This window comes from Schistocerca cancellata, chromosome 5 (genome assembly GCF_023864275.1).
Source record: "Schistocerca cancellata isolate TAMUIC-IGC-003103 chromosome 5, iqSchCanc2.1, whole genome shotgun sequence".
Classification (NCBI taxonomy): Eukaryota; Metazoa; Arthropoda; class Insecta; order Orthoptera; family Acrididae; genus Schistocerca; species Schistocerca cancellata.
The window spans coordinates 492,734,646-492,752,211 of NC_064630.1; the positions used below are offsets into that span (position 1 = coordinate 492,734,646).

The window sequence follows — 17,566 nt, forward strand, 5'->3', positions numbered from 1 at the left end:
TTTACATTGGCGCATTTAAAAAAAAGACTGACTTTCACAACAGAACATCATGTATCAGTAGCCAAAATTACAAAGAGATGAGGAAGTCACAGATCAGACGTAGCTGTATCTGAATCCTGAAGCAGAGATGTTTCCATAATGCAAGAGTATAACTCTTCTTTAATCAAAATTAGACTGTTTTACTGAATTACCATCTTTTCACGACAAGAAATTTCATATGATTCCATAACTTCACATAAATTTCCTATTCAAATTTCTCTTAGTTTTCCAATTTCCATTCAAAATGGACTGAACATGATGATGTTAACTTACCACAAAATATTTTCCATATCTCTGCTTTAATGTGAACTGCCACTTACATTATCCTTCATCCTAAAATCCCAAATCCTGACCATTACTTACCTTCTCCTCATTACACATAACTGCAAAAATGGAGAAAGCCAACAGTCAGTCTTAGCAATGTTCTCAAATCTCACTGTTAGTGGAAGAAGACTGAGAGGAAGAAGGAGATATAAGATGATACAAGACATAAAAGGAAGAGGAAATTATGTGGACCTGAAGACGATGGCAGAAGACTGGACAGCCTGGAGAATAACATGTGAAATCCTGCCTTTTGGCAGAACACTAACGATGATGATGACTAGCCCTCAAAGATCACCAGCACTGGAGTCAATTCTGTCTTCATCGGAGTTTCACATTTTGAATATAAACAAATGTAAATGAAAACTACATTTTGTTACAATCTCTACTGCAGTATAGAATATGGCAAAACAACTTTCATCTTTTACATTTGATTCTACCATATATTATAAATTAACCATAACTGTTTACAAACAGTATAATGTAAAATAGATGTTACCTGATAGGCAGAAACTGGAGTTACTGATGTCTTCTCAAGACTAGATGTAGGTGAACAGTTGCTTAGTGGTGGTGATGGCTGTGGTGTTAAATGAGGAGTTAGTGGCAATGGGCTTTCAACACTTGTACGCCGAACAAAATTGTTTACTGGACTACTAAATGCACGGAGGAAATTCGGCGAAACAGTCCCTCCTGTGCTGGCTGCAGGAATGAACTCTGGGGCCTGCGGAGTTACCTGTAAAAAATGGAAAAGATTCCTTCTTGTCTCTACACACGTATTTAAGATTTAAGATAAAGAAACCTCATCTCCCCCTCTTCCTCTTCTTCTTCTTTCTCCTCCTCCTCCTCCACCAGTGCCAATACAGTCATGCACATATATGACTACCTTTCCCCAGCCCCCCCCCCCCCCTCTCTCTCTCTCTCTCTCTCTCTCTCTCTCTCTCTCTCTCTCTCTCTCTCTCTCTCTCTCTCTCGTGTGTGTGTGTGTGTGTGTGTGTGTGTGTGTGTGTGTGTGTGTGTGTGTGTGTAACATTATTTCTCCTTATTTTCCAGAACATGATCTCTCTGTTTATATTTTCATTCTGATCTATTTTATGCTGTTATTCTTCAAACATTTCTTGCATTTTTCTGATAATCTTTTGTCTCATATGCACGAACTGTACAACATACACTTTTGATCCAACCAGTAAGCTGCACCCTGCCCAATTATTTTCTAATATAAAAACATTCTGATAACCCTAAACGACTGATAACTCAGTCAGTCAATAGGGATCCTATCACATTAACTGAGCCACATTTCTATAGCCATTTACTCTATAGTAGTAGATGTTTTAACTAAATATGAAAAGAAGGAGATGGAAATCACAGACCAGAGTGGATGAAGTTCACAGACTCAAAGAAACAGAAAGCAGATGAAGCTGAGGGGACCAGATTGAACTAGTGATGTGTAAGAAGTTGGGGGAAGGACGGGGTGTATGGAGGGGGGAGCGGTCAAAGACCAAGTAACTGCAACCATTTGTGCAAAGGGAATAAACTTGTTATAGTAAACAGTCTAATGGGCTACAGAGCAAAGATAATGCTGGACTGAATGGTGTGTCAGAGGGGCAGTTTCCACACGTGCAATTAAGAGAAGCAGGGAGACTACTTCTACAAGTGACTTGCCTATAATGGGATGGGACAAAAAAGTGACAACTGAAGTACCATGTGCTGTCTGGATGCAAGAGAGAGGTACTGCACTTGAGCCTTTGACACGAATGTGAGCCATGTGGCAAATGGTTGATGGTCGAAGTAGCCTAAGGACAAACTATGATATTTCACAAAGCACCAATGTTCTGCTTTGGATATGAGGACGGTGGGGTTAAGGGACTTAATACTGTGGCCATTAGGGCCTCATTCACAGGTTAGTCCACCTGGAGCTAGTGACATCAGTCGAAAATTTGATCAAATGGTGACAGTATGTACAAGCAGTACAATCAATGCACTGAGAGTAGTCCTGTTTTCGCGGAGATGGATAAGAAATTCACATTTAAGGGTACAATTTAAGCTAGTTGAAGACCTAGACTACATGTGGTTCAACAGTTCAGTTTAAGATGACATGTTATTTAGAAGTGTGCTCAACGACTGCAGCTGGAAGGCTGGAAGTTTGTGTGGATATGATGTGAGGGATGTTTTTGTGTATGAGGTTATGAAGCAGGGGTAGTGACTGCATGTGAAGGCCTTGGGAAGGCATTCAACACACTAGGGGCATAATCAATTGTCACAGAACACGAGACATCTGCTTGTGGCAAAACTCTGAAAAATACACTTTTTGGCGTGGAAAGTATGGCAATTATTGTGTTACAGAGTGTCTACGTGGACAAGGAAAAAAAATTCCCGGATTTTTCCCGGATTTCCCGGTTAAAAACACACTTTCTCCCGGATGACAGTATATTTTCCCCTATCACTCCTTTGAATGGTTATGGTTTTGTACACGGGCGTACAATTTCCCGGCACTTTAGAAAACGAAACTCAGAGAAAATGACACGTTTTGGAAATATCTTTGATGTGCAGCAACATGTACGCTGCGTATTTTCGTATTACGAAAACATACATTAGAAAATCCACCAAACACCGCATGTTACTTTCCGAACCATTGAAACCGAGATTTCGATGCGCTTTTGTAAGCCGTTCGTAACTCATGTCACGTGATCTCGCCAGCCGATGACAGAGGATATTCAGAGCATAGGACACGTGATGTAGTCAACCAATAGCAACATCAGTGTTAAGTAGCGCGCCAAACAGGGAAAGTTAATAGCTTAAATTAATATACATAGTGTTGTTACAAGAAAAGCAAAGCTTTCACATAAAATATTGGTCTCAAGCCGCAAGAGAAGCTAAGCTTTCGCATATACTGTTGATCTTTTTTGCGCGTGTTACACTTTAAGAGATATCATACAAATGTGCCTGTAAAATTTTTAATAATGACAGAAATGTCTGATCTTCAGGGTTCGAGGGTTCGAAATGCTTCTAAATGGCTCGTCATCAGACGCCTGATTTTTAAATCAGAGTCAAACGTTTTGTGATTTAATAAATTCATGGTCCATTCTTGTACGTAGTTCAACTTACGTAAAAGGATATTTACTTTGAAAGTAATGCTTTTCAAACCACCAATCGTAATATTTTCCCACGACCTGTTACAAATAGGTTCGTTTCAGCACTTGCCAGAGACCTCAGGTAACAGGCGACACTGCGCTTGGGTAGATACAGGGTGTTTCAAAAATGACCGGTATATTTGAAACGGCAATAAAAACTAAACGAGCAGCGATAGAAATACACCGTTTGTTGCAATATGCTTGGGACAACAGTACATTTTCAAGCAGACAAACTTTCGAAATTACAGTAGTTACAATTGTCAACAACAGAGGGCGCTGCGGTCTGGGAAACTCTATAGTACGATATTTTCCACATATCCACCATGCGTAGCAATAATATGGCGTAGTCTCTGAATGAAATTACCCGAAACCGTTGACAACATGTCTGGCGGAATGGCTTCACATGCAGATGAGATGTACTGCTTCAGCTGTTCAATTGTTTCTGGATTCTGGCGGTACACCTGGTCTTTCACGTGTTCCCACAGAAAGAAGTCACAGGGGTTCATGTCTGGCGAATAGGGAGGCCAATCCATGCCGCCTCCTGTATGTTTCGGATAGCCCAAAGCAATCACACGATCATCGAAATATTCATTCAGGAAATTAAAGACGTCGGCCGTGCGATGTGGCCGGGCACCATCTTGCATAAACCACAAGGTGTTCGCAGTGTCGTCTAAGGCAGTTTGTACCGCCACAAATTCACGAAGAATGTCCAGATAGCGAGATGCAGTAATCGTTTCGGATCTGAAAAATGGGCCAATGATTCCTTTGGAAGAAATGGCGGCCCAGACCAGTACTTTTTGAGGATGCAGGGACGATGGGACTGCAACATGGGGCTTTTCGGTTCCCCATATGCGCCAGTTCTGTTTATTGACGAAGCCGTCCAGGTAAAAATAAACTTCGTCAGTAAACCAAATGCTGCCCACATGCATATCGCCGTCATCAATCCTGTGCACTATATCATTAGCGAATGTCTCTCGTGCAGCAATGGTAGCAGCGCTGATGGGTTGCCGCGTTTGAATTTTGTATGGATAGAGGTGTAAACTCTGGCGCATGAGACGATACGTGGACGTTGGCGTCATTTGGACCGCTGCTGCAACACGGCGAACGGAAACCCGAGGCCGCTGTTGGATCACCTGCTGCACTAGCTGCGCGTTGCCCTCTGTGGATGCCGTACGCGGTCGCCCTACCTTTCCAGCACGTTCATCCGTCACATTCCCAGTCCGCTGAAATTTTTCAAACATCCTTTATTGTATTGCTTTTCGGTCCTTTGGTTACATTAAACCTCCGTTGAAAACTTCGTCTTGTTGCAACAATACTGTGTTCTAGGCGGTGGAATTCCAACACCAGAAAAATCCTCTGTTCTAAGGAATAAACCATGTTGTCCACAGCACACTTGCACGTTGTGAACAGCACACGCTTACAGCAGAAAGACGACGTACAGAATGGCGCACCCCCAGACTACGTTGTCTTCTATATCTTTCACATCACTTGCAGCGCCATCTGTTGTTGAAAATTGTAACTACTGTAATTTCGAAAGTTTGTCCGCCTGAAAATGTACTGTTGTCCCAAGCATATTGCAACAAACGGTGTATTTATATCGCTGCTCATTTAGTTTTTTATTGCCGTTTCAAATATACCGGTCATTTTTGAAAGACCCTGTATCATGACTTAGGAAGCCCGTATGTACGTACTTGTAAAAGATCATCAATGAAAGATGATACTGCAAGAGCATCGGAATTTCGTGAACCATATTAAAATGTGCACATTTAAAGTGCATAGTTAAAGGCACACTCGTATGTCCAGATTCCCAATGAAGTACCGTAGACCCCGACCTGATATTAAGCTTTTAAGTGTGGTTTTCAGGACGTAAATTTCATTGGAGCACCAGTACTGTATTATATCATGTTTGGTTCTTTATTATGGCATAATGCCATACATTCTAGAAAATGAGAACGTGCACTTGAAATGCAGCGAACAGTTGAAACTACCCAGTACTGTGGAATTAAACATTTCGTTTCAGATACACTGACTGCCTCGGCGGAAAAGATTAGCAAAAGTCAAATTTCTTTAGCAAACAGACAAAAATAACTTCATTGTTCCGCAAGGCGATTAATGCTTGACTGTCAGAAAGGTGGAAATAAAATAAAATCTGAAACTAATGACATATTTCAGCCTTTAGTAATTATGTGAATGTGTTTTAATTCACTTGATAGCTCCCGGCCACGTATATCCGTTTTGTTTTCATTTGACGTGAGAGTAAACGAAGGGGAAACAGCAAAATCACTGAATGTAAACACGGGTCACGTGGAGACTAACCACTACAGCTCAGATTGTTCTGCGCATCAGCCCCGGATCTACGACATTTGCGAACCGGGGTCAATACTAAAAAAAAATGGAATTTTCAAAATATGTTCATCTTGTAGCGCACATCTTTCTGAAAAGTCTGAAACCTAAAACGTATGTATTTGAGGAAACTTAAGACATATTATTTGGTCTTAAGTATGCCCAAGTGCAGTTCCCTGCCTCTTTTTCTACTGCACGTCCAAACTATATTCAGGAGAGTGGAAATTGAAATGTCCTGTGGTGCCTCTCCTGCTCCCAGTCGGCCGGTTTGGCAGCCTGCCTCTCTTTAAAAAAAATCTCGCAATTAATAGCGGATGGGATTATTTGTAATCGAGAGAACAAGAACTCTTCGGAAAATCTGAACTCTTCATTGCCCATTAGTTAATAACTTGCTGTTTTGTGTGTCATAAAATTAAATATAGGATATATAAAACCAGTACTGACAAGAGATAAGCAAGAAATTACACATTTCTTCAAACCTTAGCTCCTAGCATTTTTTTCTCTCTAATCTTGCTACAGCTTTACATGGCATGTTTTCCTTTCTGTGAAAGAATCTTTTACCTCATCAAAGTTTGTCAAACTTTTTGCTACATGGAAAATCGAAATGTAGTTATCTAATACTGAAAAAGCTGTTAATACAAATAATACCCAAGACTGGTGTGGTTTCTCGATCTGATTACATCTATTTTGTCACTGTCTGCTAGATAAAACAAAATAGGCCTTTCTAATACGGCAGTAATTTTATAACACACCAAATAAACGAGACTGTTTTGGCACAAATGGCCATTTTTATAACACGACAATATAATCCAATAAGTATCAATATCAAATGCCTATTAGGCCTACTACAGGCAAAAAGCTTTATGATAGGAAATAGTTTCACGTTTCATTCATATGCACCAGCTTCTCTACCATGGCATCGAAAACTAGTATTACAAAATTTTTATATAAATTTGGGAATCGTTCTTATTCTTCCATAATTTGTGTGATGTCCTCGTTTCTTCTCCGTCCTCATTCTAACAAACAATCCTGTCATCACCAATTCTGTAGCTATTAGCTGCCACTGTCAAAATTTGTTCGCCGATTAACTTCACTAACCCTGCCAGAATCACTGGTTTAGTTCTCCCGCAATTATTCTCCGGTTAGGCGTTGTTAAGTGTTCGTACAACACGTTTTCTGCGTTACTTCCATAATAGAACTTAAGCGGCTGGTAGCCGGGGACTGTACTACTGGTCCTTACTAGTGTAGCGATCTGGCCAAACATTTTCTGTCAAAACTTCATTTTCTTGGACACACCAAGAAGATAATACATAATCTTTCTCACCTGTTACTCCTGTCAGTCGTTTATTTCCATTCTGATAGTATGAATCTATGGATTTAGCTAGTAATTATAACAACGCTGAGCCGGCCGCGGTGGTCTAGCGGTTCTAGGCGCGCAGTCCGGAACCGCGCGACTGCTACGGTCGCAGGTTCGAATCCTGCCTCGGGCATGGATGTGTGTGATGTCCTTAGGTTAGTTAGGTTTAAGTAGTTCTAAGTTCTAGGGGACTGATGAACACGGATGTTAAGTCCCATAGTGCTCAGAGCCATTTGAACCATTTTATAACAACGCTGATCATTCCCACACTCAATCCAGCCACATAATCAGACAGCGATTGCCATGCATCCATTCGGCTTTACTCCACTCAGCTCGTATAGCCCTGTCCCCTTTTGTCTGTAGAAAGTTTATTTCTAGATGCGACGAGGATTCTCCTGACAGAGACATCACGTACACTATGCATGCATTCAAAAGTCAGCTTATGATTCATTCAGAAATCAACTTAAAATGTGTTCAAATACCAACAGAGAAGCGTTTCAAAATCATATGACTAACTGATAGGCAAATGTGCGCTGGATGCTAGGTGCTTTGAGAAACAAGTTTTTTTCCCCTCAAGAATATGAATTAGGCGCCCCCTTTTCCCGGAAGTATCTAGCTGCTTGCTGCGACTGCTTGCACAGCCAACAGCCACATTCCTGCTTACAGAAGCGGGGAGAACCTACTACTCAAACGTGACTCTACTGCGCATGCGCATGAGCCCGCGCGTTAACTGCTAAAACAAATCGAATGTAAACAGTTGCGACTTCACACTCATTGGAGGCAATTTGTTGTTATGAAGCACTGCATAGTCTTCCTAAAGCCTTTGACACATTTTCAATCGGCAGACGCTTGCATGAGCACTTGTGTCGTCGTTGTATATGGCGCATTTCCTTTGCAATTTAAGTTATTTTCGTTTCTTTCTCTCGTTTATGTTTTATTGTTGAAGTATTATTCTGCAGTAGCGGGATACAGTAATATCCTTTGTTAGTGCGTCGGTTCTTACTAGTCAAAATTACAAAAATGTAACTGAAAACTAAAACAATGAAAAATTCCCAGAATTCTAAAAATATCCCGGGTTTTTCCCGGTTTTCTCCCGGATGAAAAAAATCCCGGGTTTTTCCCGGATCTCCCGATTGTCCCGAGTCGTAGACACCCTGTGTTAGTATTGCTGGTCGCTGCTAGATACGGTGTGGATGGAGGATTGCATACAGACATCAGTAAAGTGGAGGTCAGAGTAAATTAAGGCAGCTCACTATGATGATGGGGGGAATGGTGGTGGTGGAGTGGGGGGGAGTGGTGGGGGAAGGTAGGAGGGTAGGGGAGGGGGGGAGAGGCAGGAGCGGGGAGGGGGGAGAGGCAGGAGCGTGGAGGGGGAGAGGCAGGAGCGTGGAGGGGGGGGGGGGGGAGAGGCAGGAGCGGGGAGGGGGGAGAGGCAGGAGCGGGGAGGGGGGAGAGGCAGGAGCGGGGTGGGGGGGAGAGGCAGGAACGGGGAGGGGGGGAGAGGCAGGAGCGGGGAGGGGGGAGAGGCAGGAGCGGGGTGGGGGGAGAGGCATTAGCGGGAAGGGGGGGAGAGGCATTAGCGGGAAGGGGGGGGAGAGGCATTAGCGGGAAGGGGGGGGAGGCAGTAGCGGGGAAGGGGTAGAGGCAGGAGCGGGGAAGGGGTAGAGGCAGGAGCGGGGAGGGGGGGGAGAGGCAGGAGCGGGGAGGGGGGGAGAGGCAGGAGCGGGGAGGGGGGGAGGCAGGAGCGGGGAGGGGGAGGCAGGAGCGGGGAGGGGGGAGGCAGGAGCGGGGAGGGGGGAGGCAGGAGCGAGGAGGGGGGGAGAGGCAGGAGCGGGGAGGGGAGGAGAGGCAGGATTGTGGAGGGGGGAGAGGCAGGAGGGTGGGAGGGGGATGGGGATGTAAAGACGAGAGTAGCAGAGTGGGGGAGAGGGAGAATTTCATAAATTTGTAAACTTGGCTACTATGTCCCCGTCCATGTGTATGTGCCTATTGACTATTCAAAACTCTCAGAATTGAGAGTTTACTGATTCTAATGTTTGCAATATAACAGTGTTACTTGAACTAACATAACATTTCAATGTCATACTTTCATATTCCTATTCAATGCCAGCAGAGCAGAAAAATAAAAATCATTATACACTAATATCTCTCATGTGGAAAATATCAAACACACTAACCTTCTTTGTAGAGACAGTTTGCTCTATCGTAAGTCCAGCTAAGCCTTTAGTAATGGCATGGGCTGTGGAATTTGTAGGTGTGCTTGCACTTTGACGATTCTGTAGGCAAGTCAATTTAAAAAAGTCCCGTGAGAAACAATTGAACATAACAAACAGTATTTCAACAAAACTAGGAAAATAATTGAGTACCATCAGAAGAGAAAGAGATTTGTAACAAAAAATATCAGATCTCTTCTATAACTAAAATAAGAATGGAAAAAAACACATATAAAATGAGAAGCAACAACTTGACAAAATCTAATGATATTTCTTGAACGGTTACTAAAGTCACCAATTACAAAATGTCTGTGTTTTGTGTACTTGTGACTATTTCATCTTTTATAGGAGGTGTGATCAAGAAGTAATGAGAATTTTTGTTGTTCTTAAAGAATCTTTATTTATTCATCAACATCGTCATTGTCCCCTTCAAAGTAATCCCCCTAAGATATAATAAACTTGTGCCAGCACTTTTTCCAACCTTGGAACTACTTCTGAAACACTCTTTTTGTTATGGTCTTCAGCTCCTTCTTCCATATTGTCATCAGTAACTGATATGATAGGGTGTCCAGGGCAGTCATTGTCCTCAATGTCTTCTTGAATCTCTTTGAAATGTTTGTACTAGTCGTAAGCACTTGTCTTACTCATTGTAGAATTGCCGAAAACCATGGCAGTGCTGCACTTTTTCCATTTTTCAAGCAAAATTTAATGCAAATTCTTTGTTCCATCTTTTCAAAAGTAAAAATCTGCCAAGCACTCTAAAACAAGTATAACCTTTTTAACTATCAAGCATAAACTAAACAATCAAACCAGCTGAAAATGCGAACATACATCAGGAACATGTTTTTACAAGGTAAACAATTATAAAATCTCATTTATACATTATGAGAAATTAAAAAATTCCCTTTTCGTTTTGATCACACCTCTCATTTCTCATACTACATTACACACATTGACCAAATCAAAGCATATATTAAAAATGGAATGCATGGATGCTGGGTGGGAGGGAGTGGGCAGGATGTGTACTCTTTGCACTTCAAGGAATTGTGGGTTATTTAAAAGTGCAAGAGCAGATTCCTCTTAAATGACTAAAAAGTAGAGCGAAAAAAATTAAGATTATTGGGAATAAAAACTTTTCTAACAAATACATAGAATTATATGGGTTTGGTGTGAACAGGAATGGTGGCTGTGCCCCACTCGGAGGAACCATATTAAAATTCACCTGCAATGACATAAGCATACCACAGAAAAATGCTGATTTATTGCAGAACATGACACTAGTGCTCTCTTAACTGTGAGAATCATTCAGATTATTCCTCCCTGCACTGATAACTCAAAACTTTAGAAGTAAAAGCTTGTACTGCAGCACATGCTTGATGTTGGCCAATATAATCTTTCTTATTATTTCCTACCTCTTTTTTATCCTACACTCTCATTTCTATCAATATCCTTCCATTTCTTTAAATTTAGTTATTTTATTTTAACCTTTCTAGCAGTCTTAGCAGTTTTGTTGTCTGTCCTTTTCTCTGACTGCTGCTTCTTTCCTCCTCTTCTAACACTGCCCATCTTTTATCTCAACTACGTTCATATTTCCAAGTTGATTCACACTCTAACTCGGAGGGTCTTTCTCTGCCACTTTTCACGTTTTTGTATAATCTATGCAGCTGACATTTGTTTGAAAATTTTCTTCTTTTCCTATCCGCCAATTTCTTCCTTACCCAAGAGTCCGGGGAGATACAATAATTAATTACTGGGTATTTATATTTCCTCCAATATTTACAATTGTTGTCTGTTGAAGGAAAAGTTTGTACAAAAAATAAGCTCTTTGTCATGTTTTGTTATTTGTATTTACAATGCAACTTTGTGAGCAGGAAATTTTTCTATTTTTACGTTCACTTTGGATATACTTTCTTCAGCTATATATCAAAGGTTCTGTAGTTCTAATCTTATTACATTGTAAGAAATCAATGATTATTTTAACTCTTTAAAACATCAGATAGAAACTTACTAAAACATCCACTAAAAAGTCATGGCCCTGGAACATCACTGTTCCAGAGACTGGTCTCTCTCTCTATGCTACTGTCATGAAAATAAATGACCCCAAGAATATATCTATAATGGAGGTTCAATTCTAGTAGCAAATACGTTATTGTAAGAAATGCCATATGCTAAAAGGTAGCTCTGATGGGACAAGTAATGATCTGCAGTCAGGCTAAGGAAGTCCATGGTAAGATTGGTGGAATGTGGAGCTCGACCAAACAATTAGATTTTGTGTGAAAATGCATTTGGTTAGCGACTAAGTGCATGAAAAAGGGGGGGAGAGGGGGGGAGATGCTATGTGTGGTTGTAAAACATGTACTCAGAAAATTTTATTTCATTGCACATAATGTGTAGAAAATCTTTAGTCATACTTCGTTATAAAATCTTTTGTGAAGAAATGAGGTGCTGTGAAAAGTGCCATCACTGACATCCTAGAAACTCCACCATATCACACATCAAACTGGTAAGGTGAGGAGGAAGGTCCACCTGACAATAGTAGAAATGATGCTTGTTATAGGAGTACGCAGCCTATCTTTTACTATAAGACCAAATTTCGAACCCAAAAGAAAAAATGTTCACTGTGTACATAAATTGAAGAGCAACAGTCACATAACTGCAAACAATGGAATTTACAAAGGCTTTAGCATATTATGAAGTGGAAAGCAACAAGTTTTTGAAACTTTTTGCCTGGAGACAATGGTCTTTGTTGGAGCAGCAGTCAGTAACAGCCACGGTCATAAACAGAACAAAAGTGTTGTATGAACCAATTCCATAACAACAGTGAATTACACAGTAGTTGTTGCTGGGATTCCCAACAGTCACAAATAATTGGAAGCCACTGGAACAAGTCTGATTATTTTCCTCATACCGCAAGTCAGTAAACGGGTGTTCTTTTTTGTGCACAATCGTGTAGCACACTCATGAACATTAATAAAAAGAACTTTCTGTGCGTATTTAATGACTGTGCACACAGTCCTTGCACCAAAATATTGCATCTTGTGAAGCATTCCAGATTCAAGAGTCAATTACCTGGACCTGTAAACAGAATTGTGTAAAAGTTGCCAGTAGTGCTGAGACACCCATAGATGAAACAAACTGAAATTGTGGATTGCAAAGCAAAAGCATAAACATTTAATTCTGTTTTCAAATGTGTCTTTACAAAGGAGGACACCACAGTTCTGTCCCTCCTTTATTCTTACAGAACTGCAAAGATGAATGACACGTATATTAGTGTTGGCAGCATTGACATACTGCTAAAAATGATAAAACTGAATAAATTTCCAGGGCCAAATATAATCTGCATCAGATCCTATGCAGAATCTGACGCTGGGTTAAGCCCTATTGTAATCATAATCTACTGCAGATCCCTCGAACAAAAAATTGTGCTCAGTTGTTAGAAGAAAGCACTGTCTACCAGGCTTATTAAAAACATTTTGCAATCCAGCTGTTGTAGAATATTCTGAGCACAAATGTAAAGAAGACTACTGAAAAGAATGCTCTTCATGTCACCTGGCACAGATTCCAAAAATATGGATCATTCCAAGCCCAACTGACGATTTTATTTCATGAAATTTTGAAAGTGATAATGTAATGAGGTAACTGCAGTATTTCTTGACTTCCAAAACGTATTTGCCTGACAAAAACACACACACACACACACACACACACACACACACACAAATGAAAGTACAATTATAAGGTTGAAGTATGCTATCTTGGATAAAGAGTCATGAACAGACGTAAGAGTAACTTCACCTGCCCCAGAGAAGTGTGTTGGACCCCTTGCTGTTCATGAAACATATTAATAAACTAGTAGACAATATTACTAGGAACCTTAAACTTTTTATCATTATGCAGTTACCTATAATGAGTTAATAAACAGCTGCACGAATATTCAGTTAGATACTGATAAGATTTTAAAGTGGTGCAAAGAAGAACAACTTTAAGTATCCAGAAATATAAAACACTGCTCTACACACAACATAAAAAAACATAGTATTGTACAACTACAATAACAAAAGGTTGCAACTGGAATCGGTCAACTTGTACTAACATCTCAGTGTAACAATTTTTCGGGATATGAAATGGAATCATCACAAAGGCTCAGTCACAGGTAAAGCAGGAGGCAGACTTTTAGTCACAGGTATGACACTCACATGTAACCAGGCTACAAAGGAAACTGCTTACAAAACACTCGTGGCACCAATCATATAATACTGGTCAAATATGTAGGATTCATACCAAATATGACTAATAGGGGATACTGCATGTATACAAAGAAAGGCAGCAGTAATGGTCACAAGTTTGTCTGACCCAAGGAATACAACCACAAGGATCAAGAAAAACGTGAACTGGTAGATGCTTGGAAATAAGACACCAAACATCCTGCAAAATCCAACTTACAAAGTTTCAAGAACCAGAATTAAGCAAGGAATATATTACAATCCCCTACACATTCCTTTGTAGGGATCATGAAAACAAGATTAGATTAATTACAGTGCACACAGAGTCATCTGATTAATCATTCTTCCCCTGCTCCATACATGAATGGTATGGGAAGAAATTACTATGTAGAGCCATGGAAGTACCGTCTGCCATGCACTTCACAGTGACTTGTGGAGTATAAACATTAGCTCTGTCCACAGGCCCTGGCATGACTGTCAGTAATGGCTGACTGCCATGTCATCCTCTGCCAATGGAGTCACTGGATGTGTTATGGAGTGCCGCAGGTCAGCACATTGCTCTTCTGGCCATTGTACTTTTCATGATCTGGATTTGCAGAGTACAGAACCAGATAATTTCCTCAGATATTTGGAGTGACATGTAACATGCTGATACTGCATCCAAAAATATAAAATATGTGAGGGCTGGATGATAAGTAATGTACCACACATAAACGACAGCACTTGCAAGTGCCAGCTTGCAACACATTCCATGGAATCTCTGCAACAACCTCAATTAGTCACAAAATACTGCTGTGATTAATTATGTAGTTATTGCGGATGGAAAGGGCTGTTTCAGGATAGCTCATCACTGCAACTGAAGCAACATGTTGTAATCGAATGCCTAACAGCAGGATGTGTTGCCCCAGTTGAAATTTATTGAAGGCTGAAAGCAGTGTATGGAATAACTGTGTTGGCATCAGCACTGTGCAGTCTCTCTCTCTCTCTCTCTCTCTCTCTCTCTCTCTCTCTCACACACACACACACACACACACACACACACACACTTGGAATACCTTTACCAGAGAATGACAAGTTTCATAAGAGGAGAATCTACAAACTGATTCTGGTGACAAGGTTCATTACATAGCGGGAAAAGAAGCAAGACCTTCATGTGTGTGTGTGTGTGTGTGTGTGTGTGTGTGTGTAATGACTAGCTACAGTTAGTGATGACCAGAAAACATTTAACTCTGGTCAGAGTCATTCAGTTTTTATCAATTCTTCTGTTTCCATCAGCCATTTAATTAAGAATCACTTTGGAGGATGCAAATAGTATTTTGGATTCAGGTAAGTAAATTGAGTTACACCATATATACATCACACGGTAAGATACAAAATCTGCATTTTCATGAACTCATGTTGTCCAAAAGAATTGGCCACAATTAATTGCACAGAAACACACTTATTGAGTAACACTCCTCTACATCAAATTGTTAGAAATGAAAGCTTATTTACTGCTACAAAAGAATGTTACAGTTGCCCATAAATGGAAATTTACATCAGGACCTGAGAACTTTCTATACTATTGTTCCTTAACTAAATTGTGTGTTCCTTAGTTGCACTATATTTTGTTAGTCTCTTCCTTACAAATATGACCTCCCTGAATTTAGTTTGGAGATGGTGTGGAGTGGATAAGCCTACTAAAAAAAAGACCCTCTTCCACCTTTCTGCTGAACCTTCGAGTATTTTTATTGTCGAGTATTTTGACTTCATTTGATGTCATGTCCTCCTGAGTCACACATATTTCCTTTTGTGCTCAAAATTCTCTATATTAAACTTCAAATAGGTCAAACCTCATAGTATTTTCAACAAATTCCTTTAGCATTCTACTTCAATTCTTCTCTACTACAACATACTTCACAGAAGATACATGGTGTATTATCTTTCCTACCTTTATTTGATACATTCACTGTAGTAAAAGGAAACAATATGATCTCAAAACTAAATTCTTCTGACATTTTAGCAGTTGGGCAACATAATACTGACCACTGCTTCTTTTGGTGGATCAGTAACAAATATAACAAGTACTCAAACACAAGTTATATTCGAAATAAATAATGTTGTATAACACACTTTACCATGTATGTGGCTAACTTCGACTCTTGTGGCACACCATTTGCCTGTGAGTATGACAAAAACAATGAAGAATCCAGCCTTTCGTCACACGATGTATCTGAAATATTGTGAAATAAGTATTTTTAAATCAAGAGCTTATTTTATTTCGAAACATTTACAGAAACAGGATAGTTTTTAAGTTACTGTAATGTACGAGAAAATCAACTGAAAATGTATATAAGAATTGTTTTTCCCCAAACTACTGAGTTTAACCTGTGAGATGAGATACCAGACAGTATTACACAAGAGAAATAAGGATACATACCTTCTTTCCTTTGGACAAAAATATACAGCAACTAATTACAAACTAACTAGTATTGTTCATGCACAAAATCGCCCATTCAGAAGTGAAAATTTGTCGCCAGGCATTTGAAGTGCCAGCTATTATCTTTCACCCATAATCAGAAACTTAAAACAAGAGATTTATTATTAAGACAATATTTGTAATCTATCTGCTTTAAGTTCAAGTTATCCCAGCAGTTTCTATGGATATACAGCTTTGTTTGATCAAAAAAAGGAAATCATATCCCGCCTACATTTTGTATCTGTCCCTACCACATACGCACTACAACCATAAGCCTTTTCGGGGCGGGGGGGGGGGGGGGGAGGGGCATCTTTCAACAGTACATATAACTCATGATTTCCTAGCAATTTAAAACCTATATCTGCTATTGTTTCATTAGCATCATTTATCCTCCTTTTCTTCACTTTCCTCCTCAATCCAATCAAACACAAAGAAAGGGGGCTAAGATCAATAGCGTCAGTCTCTCATGTGGCACCAGATATTCCCAGAAACAAAATCACTAGCTGTCAGACTCCTGTATTCTTTCATACTGATTTTCATTTCATCCTGTGTTATCCCCTCCCTTTCTCAGATGACTGTCATACTTAATTCTTGGCTAGTGCTTCCAACCCCCTCACACTTTCATCCTTATTTCTAGAAGCTAGTGTTTTTATTAGCTTTTATTCATATTTTGGTATATACCTGATAGTTGTTTTTGGACGTGCTTTCAGGCCCTTCCGCTGTTTGGCAGTACTCAAACATAAGAATTTAGGCCAAAAATCTCTCCAAATTCCACACAAAATTCATATGCTAAAAGTTTTTATAATTTTGAATGGAACAGCAATTTGCTATGACTTTTTTGTCAGCAGACAACATACAGGTGTTATCTATTACATATATAATGTTTTTGGCTGCTGTTATTCAGTCCTAAATTAATAAGCAATATACAAGAAACTTAAAGCACTTGCTGAACAGCTAGGAAAATATCCTGACCACTACTGCCCATACTCCATTTGTTTATATTATTTATTTATTTTCAACAAACAACACGAAGTAACAGTGCATCATGAAAATCAAATTATGCATGCGAATGTGGAAACTGATATAACAACCAAGTACTTCACTACCTGACAGCTTTCTAGCCCCAAATTTAAATTATTGATTGCCATGTCTGGCATATGTGAAACCAAGTCTTTAACCCGTGGTGTTTACATCTTCTAAATAAATATGCGAATCCCATAAAACAATTACGTTAATTTAATACAAATACGTCAAATACACTACCACTGAAATTGCTACGAAATTGCATGCGTCTACACCCGCTGATAAAAATACACACACACACTTACACCAACTGTTTAATAACCGTACAATTTTTTCTTTAACATGTTCAACTACACAATGTAAACAGGCTGATTTAAAAAAACATAATCCACTAAGAGAAAATGATGATGCTACCACCACATATACAGGACTTTTCACAAAAATGCTACGTTTTCTATCAA

At 39.8% G+C, this 17,566-nt stretch overlaps 1 protein-coding gene across 2 annotated transcripts in view; it reads right to left on the reverse strand.

Annotated features, from left to right (window-relative positions):
• LOC126188309 (PAN2-PAN3 deadenylation complex subunit PAN3) overlaps positions 1-17,566 on the reverse strand; it is a 141,983-nt gene that overhangs the window by 123,922 nt on the left and 495 nt on the right. For both annotated transcript variants that reach the window (XM_049929903.1, XM_049929902.1), the window contains exons 2-4: positions 15,742-15,836; positions 9,366-9,464; positions 860-1,093 (exon numbers count right to left, since the gene is read on the reverse strand). In XM_049929903.1, coding sequence (XP_049785860.1) covers positions 860-1,093; positions 9,366-9,464; positions 15,742-15,744 — 336 coding nt within the window. In that variant the 5' untranslated portion in view covers positions 15,745-15,836. The remainder of the gene's footprint in view (positions 1-859; positions 1,094-9,365; positions 9,465-15,741; positions 15,837-17,566) is intronic.